The sequence below is a fragment of the Camelina sativa genome, chromosome 8 (genome assembly GCF_030686135.1).
Source record: "Camelina sativa cultivar CO46 ecotype springtype chromosome 8, ASM3068613v1".
Classification (NCBI taxonomy): Eukaryota; Viridiplantae; Streptophyta; class Magnoliopsida; order Brassicales; family Brassicaceae; genus Camelina; species Camelina sativa.
The window spans coordinates 4,245,461-4,268,046 of NC_141887.1; the positions used below are offsets into that span (position 1 = coordinate 4,245,461).

The window sequence follows — 22,586 nt, forward strand, 5'->3', positions numbered from 1 at the left end:
AGATTATAGTGATTAACTTACCCATACATTGCTGTGTGGCACCATCTAATACTTATCTTTCCTCTCGTCTCATATTTCAAACATGTTCATCACTATCGATATATCAAAATATAAGTTTATACTTTTATATATTTCTTTTATAAATATAGAATAGTCTACTTGTTTTGAGTTGTTTTGGAATGTTGCTCATCAAATAAAAGTAAACCACACGATTTACATTTCTTGTGGTTTTAGTTTGAGTATACGAAAAATGAGCAACATTTTGGAGTATGTTACTTTCTTTTTTCCCAAGTATTGAATAAAAAAAAGAGTAAAAATGCCTTCAAAATTTTAAAGAAAATGAGCAATGTTCTCAACTGGCCTATAGACTATAGTTTTCAAGAAGTTTAGTTCGTTTATCCCAACCAAATTATAAGCTTTGTTGAACGCGATTTAGACGATTATACGAAAGAATATATAAAGTTATGACAAAAGTCAAATGAGTTCTGAGTTCATTTTTACAATAAAAGAAAGAAAGAGAGTCAAACGAGTTCTGGCTTGAGTGAGAGTTGAGAGGGAATAAAAATGGGTGGGAGGGATCAAAGTGTGTGCCGTTTCATGAATATGACAGCGAACAGCTAAGCATTTAGAAGAATACAAGAGATAACATCCACTCGAACTTGCTGGTTTTGCGGAGTCTCCATTAATTGTGTGCGACTCACATTTGCAGGTCGGTGTTTTTATATGCCTATATGTGTCATGATTATGCTACTTTTTGGTCCCAATTTTCAACTAGCATCCCTCTTTGTGCTATTTACACTTTTAACGGTCGACAAAAAACGAAACGTAAATGTATAATCTTTTTTTAAACTAATCGATAAAGATCTTGTACTTTATGTACTTGAAGCCAAGAAGATATTCTTTATAATAAAATCGAGAGAGAAAAAGGGAGACAAATTGTTAAAATGATGCATATATCAGAGAGTGTGAGACATCAAAACTAGGATCTGGATCCAATGACATGAACTTTCGATTTTGAATATATCACTGATCATGTGATGCATCTCTGGGCGCACTTCGTTCTCAGTAGAGAGTAAGAGAGTAAGTGATCTTGTTTTATTTCTAAGAAAGAGTAAAATAGAGAGAACAAGAGCATGAGTGAGCTGACCTCAAAGATGTGTGAGTGAGGTCAAAAAACAACATCATCATCTACGCAAGACTACATCTCATCGGTTTCTTCCTCCTCGTCTCACCATCATCAGTTCATCATTGATCTCTTTCTTCAGCTTCATTGTTTTTTTCCATGTTTCTGTCCATACAGTCTTCGTCTTCAGTTTCTTCTCCGTCAAGAGTACGATAACGAACCTCCAAAAGTTGTACACCATAGGCTTTCACGTTCCAGAATTTTGCATAGACCACGAAGTCAAACAAAAGCTCGCTGACAGTGGCTTCTTTGGCTTCAGGGAAATCCTGGTTTAGAGAGAAAGAACCTTCAAAAATATACAGACCATTTGGCCTCTCTGTAAATCCACGTAGATCTGGTACATAGGGACAGGTTGATCCATATGGAACAATAAAGCCATTCTGTTTACCCCTGACGTTACAAGTCACCGAATAGTCATCCCTTCCATAATCACCATCATCCTCCACATCTTCATAATGCGGATGGCAGCCAGTAGTTGACAGCAACATGCAGGCTTTATATCTCAAAAGTGAAGGAAGATGCCTCGGAGTCAAGTTGATAGTTAATGAGCGCAACGTAGCTTGGTGAGTGAAGTGTGCAGGAACTTCTTCGCCGGGTAAGAGGGCATATCTGCAAGCTGATGTCTGGATGAGCTCTCTCGCATCCGGATTCAGACTGATGCAGTTAACGAAATTTAGAAAAATCTCTGGGTTTGGAAAGGAGCCGTCTATTCTCTTCAAGGATATGCAGTCTTCTGCATTTAGAGAATAAAGGGTGCCCGGAAGCTGTGGAAGTGTTACGAGTTTTGTACAGTTGCTGATATCAAGCTCCGTTATTCTGGAGAGATGTGTGATGCAATTTGGAAGAGTCTTGTACCTATTGCAACTGAAATTTAATCTAAGCGGAGATGTAAAAGCCTTCATGGGTAGACATATCGGTATAATCTTATGAGCATCGAAGTCTGACTTTAAAGACCAATGCGTCACGACGATCTTTGCACTAAACCAGTCAGCATCGCCATCTTCATCATCGTAATTATCACAATGTTCACCATCACCATGACTATCACCGTCATCTTCATCTTCATCCTCATCCTCATCCTCACCGTCCTCTCCACCATCTATATCCTTACTATCATCATCATTTCCATCAACGTCATAGAAATTCAAATCAAAACTAAACCAGAGAGCATTTTTATCCTCACCATCGTAATTATCGCAATCCTCACCATCACCATCACCATCACCATGACCATTAGTATCACCGTCAACTGCTTCTTCTTCATCCTCACCATTCTCATCATCATCCCCATCATCGTGATAAAGAATCCAACCAAAACTCAAACCAAGTTCAAGATTCTCTAACTTCGAAATGTTTGGAGATATCAAGTTCAGTTTCTTGCATCTATGCATAAGAAGTTTACGCAGATGAATTAGATTCCCAATCCATGGAGGAATCTCCTCTATCCCTGTCTTGCTCAACTCCAACTCCACAATGCTGTCAGGAACATATGGGAACTCCTTGAGATTCCTACACCCTAACATATTCAAGCTATGAAGACAAGACCAAAAGATGATTGATGATGAAGGAAATTCCTCTATAGCCGTGCTTCTCAGATTGATGTTGGTAGGAAACGCCTCTAGCTTTTTACATCCACTCAAATCCCAGTACGGCAATTTGTGAAGGTTCCCAACAGAGGAGGGGAGTCTCACCAATTCCGAGCAGTTGCGGAGATTAAACTCCTTTAGATTAAGTAACCTACCCATAGAAGACGGGAGTTCCTCCAAACTTGCGCAATCCAAAAGACTAAAAAATTGGAGATTTCTGGCATTGCCTATAGAGAAAGGGAGCTCCTTTAAAAGGCAGCAACCGCCAAGGTTCAATCTCGTAAGCTTAGTGGCATTCCCTATAGAGGTGGTGAGCTCTAGCAAACTTTCGCAGCCAAATAGATTTAGTTCCTCGAGATTAGTGGCTTTTGAGAGATCAGGAATCTCTTTCAGATTCTTGGAATGTCTCAAATCCATCCGCTTAAGATGTTGGAGCAGCTACAGATTAAAAAAAAGAAAGAAAAAAGGTACATTTTAGAGAAATGACTAATCACGCACGACACAATAGAACAAGATGCCAACTACTTACTTTGATTCCCTCCCAAAGCTTCTCAAGTTTGCTTCGACGCATTGTAAGTTCGATAAGAAACTTTCCGGAGAACTTAGAAGGCCAAACTCTCAATGGACAACAATCCCAATGTAATAATCTGAGTTTGTCGGGTAGACAGTTGAGACCTTCGGGTAAGCATAAGCTACTAGAGTGGACGCTTTCGGGTAAGCATAAGGTACTAACGTAGCCTTCAGGTAAGCATAAGCTACCACAGCCGACGCTCTCGGGTAACAATAAGCTACTAACGTAGCCAATTTCGGGGTAGCTTGACCTATTAGAGCTGATTACAAAAAGCTGGAGATTATTCATCTTGTCGAAAGCCTTTTCACTTATTTTGACTTCTTGTTCTATATCTGGAGGATGGAATATTATGCCTAGAACAGTTCCAGAACCCTAATTCAAAAGGAAAAAAAAATCTCAGCCCTAAAAGCCCAAGGAAACAGCAGAGTACAGGTGTAAAAAGAAACTTACAGTATTTTCATCAAGTAAATCACAAATCTCTGCGGAATTCATCAAGAACTGTCGTTTTCCAGGCTCGTCAACAGATTGTTTATAGACAATTTCTCTACCCATTTGTTGCAGTAAACGAGGCATCTGCAAGTAGTGTCCATATTCTGTAGTAGAGATGAGAGATTTATGAGCTAAGATTTGAATGCCATGAGACTTCCAAACCACTGTTTGCAAGACATCTTTTACAGTAATCCACCTTGAAACCAACAAAGAAACAGGCAATATACAGAAAAAGAGCTTTATCTTTATCGTTTAAGACGTCGTAACTAAATCTTAAAGATGATTCAATTTCTCCGTCAAGGCTAGACCTGAGCCTTGGTAGTGCGTCTATCCACTCGCCCATGGACATTCCTCGTAGATACGATCCCATAACTCTTAGGCCTAGCGGTAGTTCACCTGCAAGTTCAGTAACTTCCCAAGCAAGCTCTTCAAAACCATCATATGGGGACTTCTGACCAAAAGCATATAGGCAGAAGATTTGAAGAGCCTCATATCCTGTTGGAAGTTCCATCTCGTAAATATGACTGATCCCGTGTGCCTTGAAGAGTTTTCTATCTTCGGTTATAATGATAATCCTACTTCCGTGGCCAAACCATCCAGGCTGGTTTGCCATTGCATTTAGTTGCCATAAGCTATCCACTCCATCAAGAACTACCAATACTTTTTTATCTCCCAGCTTTTCTTGAGCCACTCGTAAGTGAGAAACCTCAATATCCCTCTGGTTGAAAATTTGAGACAATAACTGTTTCTGCAAACACAACTTTAATGGATAGTCCTCATAACAATGCCTCCCATAGCTTCCTTTGATATTCTCAATAAACGCGCTGAATTTAAAACCACCAGAGATGGTGTTATATAAAACTCTGGCAGTAGTCGTCTTACCAATCCCAGCAGGACCCACTATCCCTATTATCCTCACTTCATCTGACTCTAGGCTCAGCAAAGAATTTATCTCCGTGATACGAGCTCCTATGCCAATAAAGTCATCAAAATCCCTTGATGGTGTAAAATCCAACACACCCATAACATCCAAGGTAATTTTGTTGATAAAATCAGCTTCATTGTACCTAACAAAAACAGAGGCCTCCATTTAAAACCGGAATCAGAAAAGAAAAGCTAGAACCAAAATATGCAACTGAAAGTAAAAAAAAAGTGAACGAACCAGTTGCAAGAGTGATAACCAGCTATACTTGCCGCATCCTTCAAAGCTTGCTTCCATGCCTGCTTCAACTTTTCTGGCTTTCCCCCACAAGTTTCGTCAAAGGCCTTTCCAAAATCTCCCGTCTGATTTTTGACATCAGATGGATCCACTTCGTAGAAAATGGGCATCACTGTTTGTTGCTTATTTTCCCTGCACTTCATGATTTCCACTAACTCATCCAAACACCAGCTTGAAGAAGCGTAGTTACGCGAGAGCAAAACAATCGCAACCCTTGATCCTTGGATCGCTAGTATGAGCTCAGCACCGATAGACTGGCCTCGCTTTATCTCATTATCAATGAAGAGTGTGATTCCCTTGCTGCTGAGCTCTTTCATAATGTGACTAAGAAAGGCTCTGCGGACGTCTCTTCCACAGAAGCTCGGGAATACTTGGTATATCCAATTACGAGACAGAGATGAACAAGTAGAAGTCATAAATAAAGAGCACGATGAAATAATCAACAATGTTTTTAACAAGCAATGCAAAGAGATAAATAAACAAAGAGACTTTGTATTGACACATAAGTAAGGCATAACCACATATATAAGAGTAACTAGATAAGACTAAAGTAAAGGTTGACTTACAAGGAGAGAGATAGATGCTTCGTTTCTCCAAGAAGATCAACGATGTTGACACATATAGATTTGTCTCCCTTCATCAATTACTACTTATTAAAAATTGCTCCTTACCTTTTCTTTATATTCTCACAATAGACGTATTAAACATACTTCCAGTTCCTACCATCATCTAATTCTGAGAGCAGGAGGATCTCCTGTTGTTCGCCAATTTGAGGGAGCAACTCAATTCTTCTTGAGATTTCTAAGCGACTGTACAAACTATTAAACAAAGGTATCCAAAAACAGTGAGAGAGAACTTCTTTGCTTTTGGGACATGTACGTTCATGCTTTAGCCACTCTGTGATATATCTCTTTTCATACGTCTGCACAAAACAGAAAAAAACAAAAATCAACACAAACAACAGAATCTTGCATCTTGAATCAGAACTTCTCCAAAAAAAATCAAAATCAAAGCACATGCAAACGAGATGAGCAAAATCGAAGCAAGAATCACAAGAAACAGAGAGAGGGAAAAAGATAAGACCTGGCCAGAGCGATGATAATAGGTCGATCATGATCGTATTGGAGAGAGTGTACATATAAACTCTTTGGGCAACTTTAACCGGAGAAGTATTATCATCAGATTCCGGTATATTCGATTCTGCTCTCTTCCTTAGAATAATTCCGGATTCTAATCGCTTCATCTTTCACAACCCCAAAACAAGCATGTTCATCACTATCGTCATAATCATGCCATTCTTCCCTAATCTTCATCGAACCAAATGAAATTATTCTCCATATCACTGGAGATTGTTCCTGATGAATTCAGAAAAGGCAGCTTGCAGTGACGTGTGATACAATCTGGAATGGTGTCAATATAGTTGTTCCTGAAATAAAATGGTCGAGGAAGATCAGGGTTATGGATGTTTCTCATCTCCATCACCAGATTATGACAGAACCGAGAGCTCTGGAAGATCTCTACAGGGAAGCTCTCAACGTTTTTGCACCCCAAGAAATCTAGTGTCTCGATATGTTCCAGCCTAGAAATCCCAGAAGAGATGCTTCTTAGCTTCAGGCAGCTATTCATCAATAGCTTATTGAGCCGAAAGAGTTTTTCGATCCACAAAGGGACTTCTTCAATCTCTGTCCTGCTCAAATCCAACCATTCTATAGTGTCTCGAAGACATGGAAATGTCTTAAGGTTCTTGCAGCCTGACATGTCCAATGCTGCCAGACATGGCCAAGAAGCGACTGTTGTGGGAACTTCCTCTATTGCAGTTTCTGAGAGAGAGAGAAATCCAATCTTCGAAGATATTTCTGGAAAACTCTCCAATCGTGAGCATCTATCGAGGTTAAGGAGGCTAAGGGATTCCAAGTCCATATTGCAGGGAAAAAATTATAGCTTTGAGTAATACTGCAGGTCAAGAACAATCAATTTATTAAGGTTCTTGATTGAGGAAGGTAGCATCACCAAACTTCCGCAATAACTGAGACAGAGTTACTCGATGTTTACGGCTTTTGAAAGATCTGGAATCTCCTTTAGATTCTCAGACAAACTTAAATCCATATGCTTTAGACTTCTAAGAGGCTAAAAGAAACCCACATGAAACAAAGAAAGAAAAACAATCAAATGATAATATATGCGAATTGAGAAAGGAGAGCTATCAAAATTAACTTACTTGTGTTCCTTCCCACAGCTTCTCGAGTTGGCTCTCTCTCATATTGATCACAACAAGAAACTCTGGACGAAAACTCATAGGCATTGATGTCATGGGGAATGCATCCCAATGCAGCAGTCTTAGTTTACGGGGTAAATAATCCAAGCCTTGAGGTAAATGCAGCTCGGTTTGATCTTTACTCGAAAAGGACTTGTAGAATCTTAAAAACAACAGATTATGCATCCCACAAAAAGCTGTTTCATTAAGAAACCACTCATTGATCTTAGATATGTCCAAAGATATGCCCAAAACAGCTCCAGTACCCTGAAACACACAAATATCAATTGAAAGTAACGTTTATGTGAAATTGTAGTGAACTTAAAAATGAAAGTAACGTAGCAAAATTGACTTACAGTGTTATCAACAAGTACATCATATATCTCTGAAGCATCCACTAAGAATTGACGTTTTCCAGGCTCGTCAATGGATTGTTCGCAAACAACTTCTCGACCCAATTGTTCTAGCAAATTGTGCATCGTTATGGTACGATTGCATCTCGATATGTGTATGAGAGATCTATTGGTAAGGACTTCAAGCCCAAAGTTGACATCCAAGCCAGAACTTGCAAGTATTTGCTTCACATAATCAACGTTCTCACCATTGAATAAACACGCAATATGAAGGAATATGGCCTTATCCTTCTCGTGTAAACCATCATAACCGAATCTTAAAACATTTCTAATATCCTCATTAAGACTGGTTCTGAGTCGAGGCAATGCTAATATTTGCTCATCTTTGCTCATCCCTCGCAGAGAGGACCCCAAAACCTTCAGAGCTAGGGGAAGATAGCCAGCAAGCTTTGTTATTTCAGTAGCAAGCTCCATACAACCATCTGGTGCAGAGCTCTCTCCAAATGCAGATTGGCAGAAAATCTGAAGAGATTCACTTCTAGATGGAAAGCCCAACTCGTATATGAAATTGATCCCATGCGCTCTCAAAAGCTGTTTATTTTCCGTGGTCACAATGATCCTACTTCCAGAACCAAACCACTGAGACTGTTTCACTAAGGCATCAAGTTGTTCTAATTTATCAACATCATCAAGAACAACAAGAACTTTCAGATCCTGCAATCTTTCCTTTACCAAACCTAAGTCTTGTATCTTCATATGCTTATGATCAATAACTTCAGACAGAAACTGTTCTTGCAAACCCAATTTGAAGCCATAGCCATCAAGTTCCGATCTCTTAGTACTTCCCTTAACATTCTCCATAAAAATAGTGTGTTGGAAGTTTTTAGAGAGCCGGTTGAATAAAGCTCTGGCAACTGTTGTCTTTCCAATACCTGCAGGACCCCAAATCCCCACCATTTTAACTTCAGTTGATTCCAGACATAACAGAGAATCCATCTCTCTCATATGAGCGTCGATTCCAATTAGATTTTCGGAATCTTGTGATGGTGTAGAATTCAATTCATTTGAAATGGTCATAGCAATCTTGTCAATCATATCTGCTTCATTGTCCCTATCAAGAAGAAATTATTGATTCCACAAAATCAGCATAAGCACATCAATAACTAATAATGAAAGCCAAGAATTCAATTAATGCATGCGAATCTTTTTTTTTTTTTTTTTTTTTTTGCAGATTATGACTAAAGAAATCAGGACAACTAACCAATTTTGAGAAGACTCGCCGGCTATATTAGCCACATAGACCAAAGCTTCTCTCCATTCTGCTTCACTTCCTCATCTGGTTGTCCATCACATGCTTCCTCAAACGACTTTCCAAAATCTCCCCTTAGTTTCCTCACATCAGATGGATCCAACTCGTAGAAAACAGGCATGACCTTCTGGCTAACTTTTTTGATCTCCACCAACTCATTCAAACACCAGTTTGAAGATGCATAGGTTCGTGACAGCACTACAACCGCAATCCTAGATACCTTATAGCTTGCACGAGCTCAGAACTGATGATTTGGCTTCTCTTGATATCATTATCTATGAATGTACGGATTCCCTTACGCTGGAACTCCTTGAGCAGGTGGCTGAGAAAGGTTCTACGGACGTCTTTGCCGCTGAAGCTTGGGAACACAAGGTGCCTCCAATGGCAAGACTGCAGTGACAATGATGAAGAATCTGCCATGAGAGAAGCGGAAACGGTATAAGCTCAAAATCCTTGTTTTTTATTTATTTTGGAAAGGTAAATTACCACATATCTCGAGAGATTGAAACATCTTTGATTGGCTGGCTTGTCCTCTTCGAATTTGGGTCAACACTTGAGAAACGCGTTCATATGGTTGACTTTTTGCCTCATACATATTTGCTTTGTACCGACATAAGAGTTTTAATTTCAGTTTAGTAAGTAGTGGAATCATGAAAACATATTTGCCAGAAGTCAAAAAAATTACTGCCAGATTAGAAGAGGCTCGTACCTCTCTTCAGGTTGAGGAGATGAGTTAACACTTCAACCAAAATCCTCTTTACATACTCTTTTTCATCTGGTAGATAATGATAGCTGAAGCGAGAAAAAAGCAAGCTTTATATCTCAAGAATGTAGGAAGAGGAGTCTGGTTCGATTTGAAGTATGCAGGCAATTTTACACCAGGAAAGAAGGCATGTTGACAAGATGACGTCTGGAAGAGATATTTTTGCTTCCTGAGACAGATATGTTAGAAAAGTCGAGATGGATCTCTGGATTGGAAAAGAAGCGATAAATCCTCTCAAGTGCCACAATTTTCTGCACCTAGGGATGTGAGCATACCGGAAGCTTTGACAGCAATTACAGTTCTCTACATTCACTACAAGCTGATGTAGTCGAGGGAGATGTATGTTACAGTGTAAGCCTTCTCGGGTAGGCATGCTGAGCATAAAGTTTTAAGCCTCACTTGACTGCTGCATCAAGAACACATCTTGCTCCCACTGATCGTGACAATGATTCAAACACAATTAGTTTGAGATGATAATATAAACTGAAGATGAATCAATTAGGTTTCCATTCTCATCCTCGTCACTGCCAGATTCTTCTCCATCTGGCTGCCTGCAAAACCTCTGCTACTACATCTGAAGCTCTCGTCAATCGTCTTCATGAACATGAGGGAGCTCCAAGAGTTGAAGACCACACTCTTTTATCGCCCAAAAGTAATCGTGAACCTTGAAGTCAAAGACAATCTCGCTTTCTGCTTCAGGATTGTTGCATTCACCTAGAGAGAAAGAAGCTTCGAATATATACACATGCTCTGAATATATATGTGGAGTTGGTAGTAGGTGCACACTAGATCCATATTGAACAGTGAGTTCATTCTGTTTGCCTTTGACGCGACAAGATAACCTCGTAGTCTCCTGTTTGGTATAATCATCGCTGTGAGGGTAACTATCATAATCACCATAGACTATGACCTCCTCGTCATAGTCATCATCATCGTCAGCATCGTAATCGTAATTGATTTCATCGTCATTGAACAGCACAAGACAAGCCTTAAATATCAGGAATAGAGGAAGATGCCTCTCTTTCAAATGAATGGTTAGGGAATCTCCAGTAGCTCGATGAACGAAGTGTGAAGGAACTTCTCCAGAAGGTAAGAGAGCATGTTTGCAAACCGATGCCTGGATGAGTTCTCTCGCTTCTTGATTTAAGCTGATGCAGTTAACAAAATTCAGACGGATATCTGGATTGTGAAAGGTACTATCTATTGTCTCAAGTGACACACAATTTTCTGCATCTAGAGATGAGAGGCAATCTGAAAGTTTTGGCAGCGATAGAAGCTTATGGCATCCATAGAATGAAAGCTGATGGAGTTGAGAGAGATGTTTGATGCAATCTGGAATAGTCTTGAGATCATTACTGATGAAGTATAATGACACTGGGGACGTATAAACCATCTCTGGCAGACAAAGTTCTAACATATCCGACTCTAACGTCCATTGGTTTGGGAAGTCAGAGAACCACCTGATGTTTACTACCTCCTCACCACGAGTAATTTGCAGACAATGAACACCTTCCATCTTGGAAATTCTTGCCAGTGAGATGTTATCCAGCTTCTTGCATCTGATCATAACTAAGTGTCGAAGCTGAGAAAGATTCTCGATCCACGGAGGAATGTCTTCTATTTCTGTCTCACTCAAGTTTAGCACTGAAATTCCATCAGGAACAGGTGGAAACCTCTTCAGGCTTTTACACCGTGACATATCTAATTTATCAAGATGAGACCACGACCTGATCGATGAAGGCACTTCTTCTATCGCTGTACCACTCAGATTGAGTTCTTGGATGTTAGTGGAGATTTCTGGAAAAGTTTTGAATCGTGAACTTCCGTTCAAAAGAAGTTTAGACAGAGATTTCAAGTTGATGTTGCCAGGAAGATCACAGGGGAGCTCCACCAAATTTGGGCAAGCACTAAGATTCAATTTCTCAAGACTAGTGGCATTACAAATACATGAGGAGAGCTTCACCAGACTTGCACAACCACCAAGATCCAATTCCTTGAGACTAGTGGTGTCTCTAATAGAGGAAGGAATTTCCAACAGACTAGTGCAAAAATAGAGAAGCAATGACTCAAGATTAGTGGCATTTGAGAGATCTGGAATCTCTTTTAGGCTCCTCGAGTCACCCAGCTCCATCCTTTTGAGATTTTTAAGTGGCTGTACAACAAAGAAGACACATTTTGTGCGTTTATATCAATGTTTAGACACTTATGCCAGTTACTGTATATCAAAAAACAAAACCATTATTAAATTTTACTAGGATTCCTTCCCACAGTTTTTCAAATTTGTTCCCCCGCATGATAAGCTCAACGAGAAACTTTGCAGAGAACTTAGAGGGCCAAACTCTCAACGGACAATAGTCCCAACGCAGTAACCTGAGTTTACGGGGTAGACAATTCAGGCCTAGAGGTAAGTTCAACTTATCCCTCAAACATTCGTCAAATATTAAAAATTGGAGATTAGTCATCCTATCAAACACCATTTCTTCTATAACTAATATATCCTCGATCTTAGAGACATGAAGCATTATGCCTAGAATAGTCCCAGTGCCCTGAGGTAGAAAATGTTTAAAAGTTATTAAGTATGATTTACTTAATTGACGAACGATATTAGTAAGGAAAGAGACAACTGTAGATATACTTACTGTATTGTCGCTGATAACATCAGAAATGTCATTAACGTCTACTAAAAACTGCCGTTTTTCAGGCTCTCCAATAGATTGTCTACGAAAAATGTCAACACCTAGTTGTTGAAGCAAAGAATGCATCCGTACGAGACCCATATCTGTAGATATGAGAGATTTATGGGTTAAGACTTCAAAGCCATGGTTAACGTCCAAACCGCTGTTAGCAAGCCACTGTTTGACATGATTGACTTGACAGCCGTTGAACAAACATGCTATATGCAGAAAAAGAGATTTGTCTTTATCGCTCAAGACATTGTAGCTAAACCTTAGAGTTTTCTCAATTTCACCATCAAGGCTAGTCCTTAACCGTGGTAGTGCGTTTTTCCACTCCTCGAGGGTCATTCCTCGCAAATAAGATCCTAAAACTCTTAGACCGAGAGGAAGTTCACCCGCAAGTGCAGTAAACTCCCGAGAAAGTCTCTTAAAACCATCACATGGGAACTTTTGACCAAAAGCATACAGACAGAAGATCTGGAGAGCTTCATCTGTAGCTGGGAGTTCCACCTTGTAAACACGGTTGATCTCATGCGCCCTCAAAAGCCTTTGATCTTGTGTTGTGATGATAATCCTACTTCCACAGCCGAACCACTGAGTTTCTTTGGCCAATGCAGTAAGTTGCTCTAACTGATCCACGCCGTCAAGAATGACAAGAACTTTGTGGTCCCTGAGCCTCTCCTGAACAGCACCTAGATGACGAACCTGGAAATCCTTGTGGTCGAATAATTCAGACAAAAGCCGTCTTTGTAAATTCAACTTCCTTTGCCTGTCTCCACTCATGATCTCAACAGGAAAATCCAAATAACCCTCCTCATCGTGCCAGCCTTTCCAGTAACTTAGTCTGATGTTCTCTATAAACGCAGAAAACTGGAAATTATCAGAGATTTGGTCATACAAAACTCTTGCAATGGTGGTCTTGCCAATCCCTGGAGGACCCAAAATCCCTACCATCCTCACATCACGAGATTCAAGGCATAACAAGGAATTGATTCTAGTGATATGAGGTCGGATTCCAACAAAGTCATCAAAATCCCTCGACGGCGTATAGTTCAAGACCTCCGATACATCCTTTGCAACTCTAACAATCATGTCCGCTTCTTTATCCCTGAGTATCATCATCATCAAAACAAAAAAAAAAAGGGAACTCATAAAAAAAAATATATACGAACAGTCAAAAAGAGAAATATGAAATACTAGTAACGAACCATTGGCGAGAATCTTGTCCGAGTATATTTGCGACGTCCATCAAAGCACGAGTCCAACTCTGCTTCACCGCTTCCGTTTTCCCAACACAGGTCTTTTCAAAGGCTTTACCGAAATCTCCGGTCTGCTTTCTAACATCAGATGGATCGACTTCATAAAACACAGTCATCACCGTTTGACCAATCTCTTCCCTGCACTTCATAATCTCCACCAATTCGTTGAGGCACCAGCTAGACGAAGCGTAGCTCTTTGACAGCAAGACAATTGCGACCTTCGATTCTCTAATCGCCTGAAAGAGCCCAGGACCGATCGACCCGCCTCTCTTCATTTCATCATCAATAAATGTGACGATTCCTTTGCGTTTGAACTCCTTCTGAATATGACTAAGAAACCCTTTCCGTACGTCTTCCCCGCGGAAGCTCGGAAACACTTGGTGTGTCCAGGTTCGAGATTCTGTATGAGGCGAAAGAGATGGAGGATATGAAAGAGAAGACGACGAAGAAGAAGAAGAAGACTCGATTGATGATGATTTGCATTTCTGCTGGGAATTGTGTTTGTTGTAAACCCAATACCAAATTACACAGACAAGTGTGAATAAGAAACCAATCGCCACTGCAATAGCCATTGGATCGTTGAATGGGAGAAATTTCAAGTATGAAGTCTTTATTTATTTTTATCCCGATCAATAATAATAAAACAGGGGGGGGGGGGGGGGTCACCAAACAATTCTTTTTTTACACAACATAATCATTAGTAGTATATTTTGCTCATTCTAACCACAACAATAAGTCAGTCTTATTTATATATCTATATAGACGAAATCATTACTTCCTTCTATGGTTGTCCTCAAACGCCTTTCCAAATTCTCTATTTTCTCCCTTTAATTTCCTCACATCAGATCAGATGGATCCAGCTTGTGTAACACCGGCTTGAAGATGCATAAGGTCTGCAATACCACTACAACCCCAATCCTAGATTCTCTTATTATAGCTTGTATGAGATCAGAACCCATCATTTGGCTTCTTTTGATATCATGATCTGTGTGATCATACATATTTCCTTCCCCCGGAATTCCTTGAGAATGTGGCTAACAAAGGTTATGCGGACTTCTTTGCCACTGAAGCTTGGGTACACATGGTGTCTTGTCTTCAATGGCTAGACTGCACTGACAAAGTCACAACGATGAAGTAACTGCCGTGAGAGAAGCTGGAAAATACAATGGCTTATAATTCTTCTTTGTTTATTAAGTTACCACAGATTTTGGGAGATTGATACATCTCTGTACTTTTTAGTTGAGAAACGCGTTCACAAGGTTGACTATTGCCTTACGTTTGCTTCGACAGAGTTTTAATTTCACTTTAGAAGTCTGTTGTGTAAATCACAAGACATTTTTGCCAGAAGATGAGAAGACAAAAACTACGGCCAACGTTTACCTTTCTTCTTAATAACGAGTGACTTCGACCAATATCTTCCGGTTGTAAATTTTCACTTTTAAAACGGGTTTTAAGAAATCTTCTTCAATTACTTATAGAACGATGCCCTCTTAGGCAAGGACGGGATTACAATTCTAATCTCGTATGCTAATTTTTTGCTTTCAATAAGCAGGCAAACCAAATTTGCATTGCAAATATCAAATTTTGTGAGATACAACAAATAGCAGGTGAAAGGGGGAAATGAATCAAATGAATAAACATCACAGCTACACAAGGTAAAGCAAAAGATTTGATAGAAAATGCTCTGTGCCTCTCCATGCTTACACATAAAAACAACATCAACCTAAGCATAGTCGAGAACACAACTTCCCTATTGAGTCCACCCAAGAGCAAAGACTAACAACACTAACATTTCGCCCATTACATCAATGTAGTCTATATAGCTAAGCCACATCAAGCAGCAGCCATCTCATAAACTCGACAAGATCTAATCTACAGACGCAAATTGGAGATTATAAGGAATGATTAACCTAACCTTTGATCGAAATATGCAATACCATAACATTTCAGGACACGACAATGAAATAAAAACAAAAACTTTAAGATAACAAACGAGTAAACATATCAAAACATATAAGTTTCATGGAGAATCACCATTATCCAAAAGAAGCATAATAAAACTGGAATTATAAAATCTAAAGAGTCTCACATCACAAGTCCATACTCCAAAAACCTTAAGATGATTCGAAATTGAAGAACAAAACAAAACAAACCAGCATTTTTTAACGGTAACTCTTCTGGAAACGAGCACGAGCACCACGACCTCCAAACTTCTTCGGCTCACACCTCCTCGGATCCGCCACAAGAAGAGTCCTGTCGTACCTCACCAAGATATCCTTAATCTCCTTCTTCGATTGCTCATCCACGTACTTCTGGTAGAACGCGACAAGAGCCTTGGCGATACTCTGACGGATGGCGTAGACCTGGGAAGTGTGACCACCACCGTTGACACGGATCCTCATGTCCACACCTGCGAAACGGTGCTTTCCGAGGAGAAGCACTGGCTCGAACACCTTGAATCGGAGGATCTCAGGCTGGAAAAGCTCGATTGGGCAACCGTTGAGCTTGATCAAACCAGATCCACGCTTGCAGTGGGTGACTGCCACTGCGGTCTTCTTCCTTCCGAAGCATTGCACAGATTCAACAGCTGGTTGAGTCGCCATGGTTACGGTTTCTCTCCTTCTCCTTCGTCTGCCGCTACAAAGAAACCTAATGCAGAGAGTGGGAGGTGAAATGATAATTTTAGGGTTTTAACTTATCAAACTAGGGCATCCTCTCTAAAACGCACCGTTTTGTTTAAAACTCTTCAATAAATAAGTAAAAAAATAATTAAAATTAAAAATTCCACGTCACTTGTTTACTGCTACTATCTTCTCTCTCAGCTCGCCTCATCGGAGAGATTGTCCCGGTGAGAGAACATGTTTCTCCTCCGGCGTAACACCGGCGGAAGACTCTTCTCGATCTTCACCAACGATCTCAGAGGTTCTATCGAGTCTAGTATTCGTCATTTCAACAGTCTCGAGCCTTTGCAAAGCTCTGATTCGAATCCAACGAAAGGCGATTACTTCGCAGCGATCAACCACGTTGTCAACATCGTCCGCCGCGAGATTCACCCGGAGAGATCTCTGAATCGTCTCCGTCTTCCTGTAACCTCCGAGTTCGTGTTCAGAGTCCTCCGCGCCACTTCCCGTTCCGCCAACGATTCGCTCCGTTTCTTCAATTGGGCTCGATCAAGCCCTAATTACACACCAACGTCTATGGAATACGAACAGCTTGCGAAATCATTAGCTTCACATAAAAAATACGAATCGATGTGGAAGATTCTCAAACAGATGAAGGATTTGTCTCTAGACATCTCCGGCGAGACTCTCTGTTTCATCATTGAGCAATACGGTAAGAACGGTCATGTAGCTCAAGCAGTGGAGCTTTTCAATGGTGTCCCTAAGACTCTCGGATGTCAACAAACCGTTGATGTTTACAATTCGTTGCTTCATGCGCTTTGTGATGTGAAGATGTTCCATGGCGCTTACGCTTTGATTAGACGAATGATAAGGAAAGATCTCATACCGGATAAGCGGACATACGCGATCTTGGTTAACGGATGGTGTTCCGCGGGAAAGATGAAGGAAGCTCAAGAGTTTCTTGATGAGATGAGTAGGAAAGGGTTTAATCCACCGGCTCGTGGCCGTGATTTGCTAATTGAAGGATTGTTAAATGCTGGTTACTTGGAATCTGCTAAGGAGATGGTGAGTAAGATGACCAAAGGAGGTTTTGTTCCTGATATTCAAACTTTTAATACTCTGATTGAAGCTATAACTAAATCAGGGGAAGTTGAGTTTTGCATTGAGATGTATTATACTGCTTCCAAGTTAGGTCTCTGTGTAGATATCGACACTTACAAGACACTTATACCTGCTGTTTCGAAGATTGGGAAGATTGATGAAGCGTTTCGGTTGTTGAACAATTGTGTGGAAGATGGGCATAAGCCGTTTCCGAGTTTGTATGCTCCGATCATTAAGGGGATGTGTAGGAATGGGATGTTTGATGATGCTTTTAGCTTTTTCAGTGACATGAAGGTGAAGGCTCATCCGCCTAACAGGCCGGTTTACACAATGCTGATTACGATGTGTGGTCGTGGTGGGAAATTTGTGGATGCGGCTAATTACTTGGTTGAGATGACTGAGATGGGTTTGGTTCCGATATCACGGTGCTTTGATATGGTTACTGATGGGTTGAAGAATAGCGGGAAGCATGATTTGGCTATGCGAATAGAGCAGTTGGAAGTTCAGCTTAGAGGAGTTCGATAGTGCTAGACTTAGAAAGGCTTTTGAGGTTTCCCTTAAACGTACTCTGATACTTGGGACTTGCGAGTTGGGATTCTACAGTCTAGTTTTGTTGTACTGTTGTTTTTAGTTCTATGTCAGATCATTACTACGTATTGTTGTTCTCTTTGGACAGATATTACTACAGAAGAATGAACAGCAGAACTCACATTACTAAAGAAACAGTGATGCTTTCAGACAACACAAGCTCTGGTGTTAATACATTGATTCGTTTGTTCCACGGATGACACATTTGACTCACCACTCACTTACCTTTCGTATCATAACCGACAAATCTTTACTCTTTAGCAAACATCTATTCTCACAGTTAGATATAACTAAACCAGCGTTTGCAATGCATCCAAGCTAGACTGAAAGAAAGTTGCAACACTAAGGTCCAAGCCAATAAAAACACAAATAATTATTTAACCAATTGCAAAACTGTTCTTCATTAGTACCAAGGTTTGTGCTTTATGGGCAACACCAACATTTTTCTATAAGCCTTTAAAGCCACAAAATAAAATAAGTAGCAACAACCAAATTATACGAAAGGGCACAAAGTAAATAATGAAACTACTCTGCGATTAGCAAACGGTTTTGGCCTCGGTATGGATAAACACCTTTCACATGCTTATATGTCCGCTTCAAGGAAGTTTCGAGATAGGGTTACCTAAAGTGGAAGATGAAGTTACATAAATAAAGTGTATTCTTAAAAGGATTTTACTAGACTTTATAATGGTGATAGATATGAAGGAAGGGTCAGTTACCTTCTCGCCTAATTTGAAGGCTGGCAGACCCTTGTAAGGGCATGTACCGCAGCGGAAGGCATCACCAAGCCCACACTGAAAGAATTGTTTTAAAAAAATCTCAGTCTTGTGGAACCAAAAATCCAATGTATATAGAGAAAGAGATGGGTAAAGAAGCTTACACTGCCACATGATGATTGTGGATTCTCGATTTGATCCTCTGTGAGGCCCAGCTTCACAGCTTTCTCCTCAATCTCAGCTCTACCACAGACGCAGTTCTTGCAAGCTTTTTTGGTGGTCGCACAACCGCTGGCTGCAAAAAAGTGAAGATCATGTGGTTGTCTTAAACACAAGGGATGAACAAGGATACTAAAGATCATGTGGTTGTCTTTAATTACCAACAGGAAGCTGTGGCTTCTTCAAGTCCTCCTCTGTTAAAAGAGAATCTTCATCAATAAGATCCAAGTCATCATCTAGATTAACCTTGAAGAGAATCTTTGCAGGCTTCTTGAGAGCAAATGATGAACCAATCTTCCAAGAAGGTTTCTTTGCCTTAATCTGCATTTGACAACATGTTTCTCTGTTATATGGATGAGCAAAAGTGAGAGCATATATCTAAGTTTGACAGATAAGTAGAATGAAGATCTTTCATTCTTCATGCTTAAGGCCTAGAATAAGTCTGAACCTAAAAAAGCAAGCTTTCATTCATATTTTCGGGAAAGAAGAAACGTTTCCTCATACTAGAAGAAAGAGAAGAAAACAGACAAGACGTGTAAATCTGCTCACCCCAAAGGATAAACTGAACGTAGAAAACTTGATTGATTTCAAATCAAGACACTGTGGCTCCAGAAAACCAGCCAATGTCACTCTCCTTTGAATGGTCTGCAAGGAAGACGCCATAAGATAAATCAATAAAAGGTCAAATAAAACCCCATAACATAGACTAGTACATGCACAACACAAACCTGTTGCATATCTTCCACTTGACCCTCCAAAGTCTTGCACACAAAAACCGTGCCACCAGGCTTCAAGATTCTCGAGAACTCACCACATATTTTGTCACTGGGAAAATCAGATGTTTTGGAAATGGCTAAAACAGCGTCCACTGAGGAAGAATCCAAAGGAAACTGATCTGCAAAATCATCAATAGTCCAAACACAATGAGAAGATGAAACATTCACCAATACCCAAGCATGTCTTCAAGTGTTCTCACCCAAGAAAAACAGTATCTATCTGCCATTAAAAATTGCTCACCTCTCCATATAGTACAAGACACGAATCTCCCTATCATCTACATGATATATTCCAGACTAAACAATACTAACTATATTACAAGCTTAACTAAGCAGTCTGAGCCAGTCAAAACAAATAAAGCAGGAGAATAAGAGAGATTTACTTATTGTGGATGCTTGAGTAATAATGAAAGGATCAAAACGCTCCTTTCCAAGCTGTTCCATAACAGTTAGAACAGAGCTAACAGGCAACACAACATCATCCGTCACAGCCAAAACCGTCTTCTGATTAACCATCGAATCCTACAAGAACACAAAAACCCCAAAAACATTAAAAAGGACTAAACTTTGATTGTGTTTTACAACTTAAGATGGGAATTTTAGTTCCGGCAAAAAGCTCTTATGACATGCACATATGAATCAAAGAGAAACAAAAATCAATCGATTCACGCAATCAACTACTAACGATAAAAAAAGAATTGAGAGGTTGATGATAACAGAAACCTAAACTCACCATATTGGGGAAAAATCTCTGTAAAAACACGTAGCGAGCGAAAGATACTCAAAAACCCTAGAAATTATCTCTCTTGTAAATTCTTTTTGCCTTGAAAAGAGAAATCAAAATCAAATCTTTCTCACCTTCTCTCTCTCTCTCTCCCTGGCTCGCTCTTTTATATATTTTATTTTTCGCCGACTCTTTTGCTTTATTTCTTGTTTTCTTGGTTCTTCTTCTATAAACGCGGTTTGGTCATACCGGGTTTACAATTTTATGCAAGTCGGTCCACGATTGAATAGTTTGTAGAGGATGTTTTATTAAAAAAATAACTAACTATAGTTTTATTTTCTTATACTAGTATTTAACTATTTTGTAACAGTTTTTTTTTTTTTTTTTTTTTTTTTGTGTTAAAGAACTATTTTGTAACATGAGTAAAAAAGGTATAGAAATATGACAACTATCTCACTCATCATCTCCAATAGCTTTTTTTTGCAACTGCTGCGACTTAATTAAAGCTTCTATAAAAAGAAAAAAAATTATCTTATATATATATATATATATAAGTTATATATGGTTATCAGCTTTATATCTCTCCGCCTACAATTATAACATCACAGCTTAGTTGCAAAACCATATCTACACAAGAAGTAAAGATAATAACAAGAGCACGCATAATTAGGTAACAAAGAGTTCGAGATGCTCGCTCTAATAAGCCTCTAATGCTGGAATAATCAGACTCTCTTGCGTCAAAAAAGACGGAAAAACAAAAGAAATAATCTGTTGAACAATGAACAACGAACAGTGTCACTTCCATTTTAGCTTCACATTAGCCCAAGCAAAACAAAAAACACACAGACAAAGGTAATCTGTATGATGCAATGAAATCAAAGCAAAGAAAACCTTAAAGATGAACATAAAAAATTCTAAAAATTTACGAAAGACCCTCACAAACTACTGATTATAACAAATGATATCGTAATTGCTTCTCTTAAACCAAAAGTGATCAGAAGAAGGAGAATGGAAAAAGAAAGAAGATTACCAGTTTCTGGGGAGTGAAGATCCACTTGGCTCGTTGTGTTGATATCTGGAAACACTCCCTGATAAAGGAAAGAGAGATTTTTTAAAGGTCGAAACGTAGACAGGGTAAACAACATTTAACAGAGAACACGCACGATAAAGATGTACTGAAAAGACACGGAATTTGATTTTTTTAAGTTGAAGTTATTCTAAAGTCGTGGTCTTTTACAAAATTACAAGTTTGGAATCTCTCACTAACAAAGAGAAGAATGCTACAGAACACAACTAATCAGGATAAAGAGATCGTTTGAAGGGAAGGAGGAGGATTCAGAAAAGTTTTAACCTTTGGGAATTACGAATTCGAACAAGGAGGCGAACAAGGAGGGATTCAGTGGGAGGACCGCCTCAATGAAACTTGTACTATATGCGTTCTTCTCCCGAGACGAGACGGTACTAGAGCCAAGGGATTGTTAATGCCCCCAATTACAGATTTTGTATTCGCCGGTTGTGCTGAGCAGTACAAAACGACATCGTCGGTCAAAAGCAATAACCCTAAGCCTAAATGATAAATTTAAGCTTGAATCATCAAATTTATTATCTGTAAAAAAAAACAACTTGAATCCAAGTAATATATTATAACATGTTCAATTTTTCTTCTACTTTTAATCATAATTTCTAATAATAATTTTTTGTTTTATTTCTTCATTTTAGTTTATTATAATTAGATTGAAATTATAAAACAAATTAATAATCATTTTATGTGAATTATTTCTATTAAAATATATTTTAATATATAGAATTTATAAATATTATAGAGAGATAGCTGAATACATCATATTTTGTTTTAAGAGAGAACAAAATGTATATTTAAAATTACAATTTGATTAGACTGAAGTTCCTATCATATATTTATATTTATACTAATTTAAAAATTTTATATTCAAACTAAAAAATCAGTTTTTTATTCACAATAAATTTATTTTTATGAATTTCGCATATTTTATTAACTTACATATTCTATCAAATATTTTGTAACTCTCATATTTATAATCATATCCATATTTTAAGACACAAAATTTTATTTACTTGCAATTATTTATTTTTGTTTATGTTATTTTTTCACTTCCATAGTATTTATAGCATTCTAATGAACGATTAATGACAATTAAAAA

At 39.0% G+C, this 22,586-nt stretch overlaps 3 protein-coding genes and 3 pseudogenes across 9 annotated transcripts; 1 reads left to right on the forward strand and 5 right to left on the reverse strand.

The window, feature by feature from the left end:
• Positions 1-880: 880 nt before the first annotated feature.
• Positions 881-6,291, reverse strand: LOC104706142 (disease resistance-like protein DSC2). The gene is given in 8 exon segments (XM_010422283.3): positions 881-3,207; positions 3,299-3,712; positions 3,791-3,980; positions 3,982-4,896; positions 4,992-5,418; positions 5,615-5,682; positions 5,759-5,970; positions 6,073-6,291. Coding segments are annotated over 8 exon segments (4,407 nt in total). The 3' UTR covers positions 881-1,245.
• Positions 6,208-9,560, reverse strand: LOC104706141 (disease resistance-like protein DSC2; annotated as a pseudogene). The gene is made up of 5 exons (XR_015564312.1): positions 9,451-9,560; positions 8,917-9,377; positions 7,659-8,766; positions 7,267-7,569; positions 6,208-7,175 (listed from the first exon to the last, which is right to left on the reverse strand). The product of XR_015564312.1 is annotated as a disease resistance-like protein DSC2 (transcript).
• Positions 9,561-9,765: 205 nt separating this feature from the next.
• LOC104706143 (disease resistance protein (TIR-NBS-LRR class) family protein) lies at positions 9,766-14,271 on the reverse strand. Of its 3 annotated transcripts, XR_015564311.1 has the most exons (5): positions 13,611-14,271; positions 12,367-13,510; positions 11,980-12,273; positions 10,003-11,879; positions 9,766-9,896 (listed from the first exon to the last, which is right to left on the reverse strand). XR_015564311.1 is itself a non-coding variant. In XM_019228325.2 (4 exons), the coding sequence occupies exons 1-4, from the start codon at positions 14,231-14,233 to the stop codon at positions 10,314-10,316; spliced, it is 3,627 nt and encodes a 1,208-aa protein (XP_019083870.2). In that variant the 5' UTR covers positions 14,234-14,271; the 3' UTR covers positions 9,806-10,313. The 3 variants fall into 3 exon arrangements, 2 of the variants coding, with proteins under 2 accessions (XP_019083870.2, XP_087318842.1); XM_019228325.2 differs by having other exon boundaries at positions 9,806-11,879; XM_087462716.1 differs by lacking the exon at positions 9,766-9,896 and having other exon boundaries at positions 11,614-11,879; positions 11,996-12,273.
• A 1,350-nt stretch (positions 14,272-15,621) lies between these two features.
• LOC104706144 (small ribosomal subunit protein uS9x pseudogene) lies at positions 15,622-16,264 on the reverse strand (annotated as a pseudogene). Its single transcript, XR_015564314.1, has one exon. The product of XR_015564314.1 is annotated as a small ribosomal subunit protein uS9x pseudogene (transcript).
• Positions 16,265-16,519: 255 nt separating this feature from the next.
• Positions 16,520-18,106, forward strand: LOC104706145 (pentatricopeptide repeat-containing protein At5g18390, mitochondrial pseudogene; annotated as a pseudogene). Its single transcript, XR_015564313.1, has one exon. The product of XR_015564313.1 is annotated as a pentatricopeptide repeat-containing protein At5g18390, mitochondrial pseudogene (transcript).
• Positions 18,107-18,329: 223 nt separating this feature from the next.
• On the reverse strand, positions 18,330-22,016 carry LOC104706146 (anamorsin homolog). Of its 2 annotated transcripts, XM_010422287.3 has the most exons (9): positions 21,758-22,016; positions 21,437-21,494; positions 20,066-20,204; positions 19,635-19,801; positions 19,456-19,551; positions 19,068-19,227; positions 18,852-18,982; positions 18,691-18,765; positions 18,330-18,593 (listed from the first exon to the last, which is right to left on the reverse strand). In XM_010422287.3, exons 3-9 carry the CDS (start codon positions 20,196-20,198, stop codon positions 18,555-18,557), a joined length of 801 nt encoding a protein of 266 aa, XP_010420589.2. In that variant the 5' UTR covers positions 20,199-20,204; positions 21,437-21,494; positions 21,758-22,016; the 3' UTR covers positions 18,330-18,554. The 2 variants fall into 2 exon arrangements, with proteins under 2 accessions (XP_010420589.2, XP_010420590.2); XM_010422288.3 differs by lacking the exons at positions 21,437-21,494; positions 21,758-22,016 and adding an exon at positions 20,416-20,657.
• Positions 22,017-22,586: the final 570 nt, after the last annotated feature.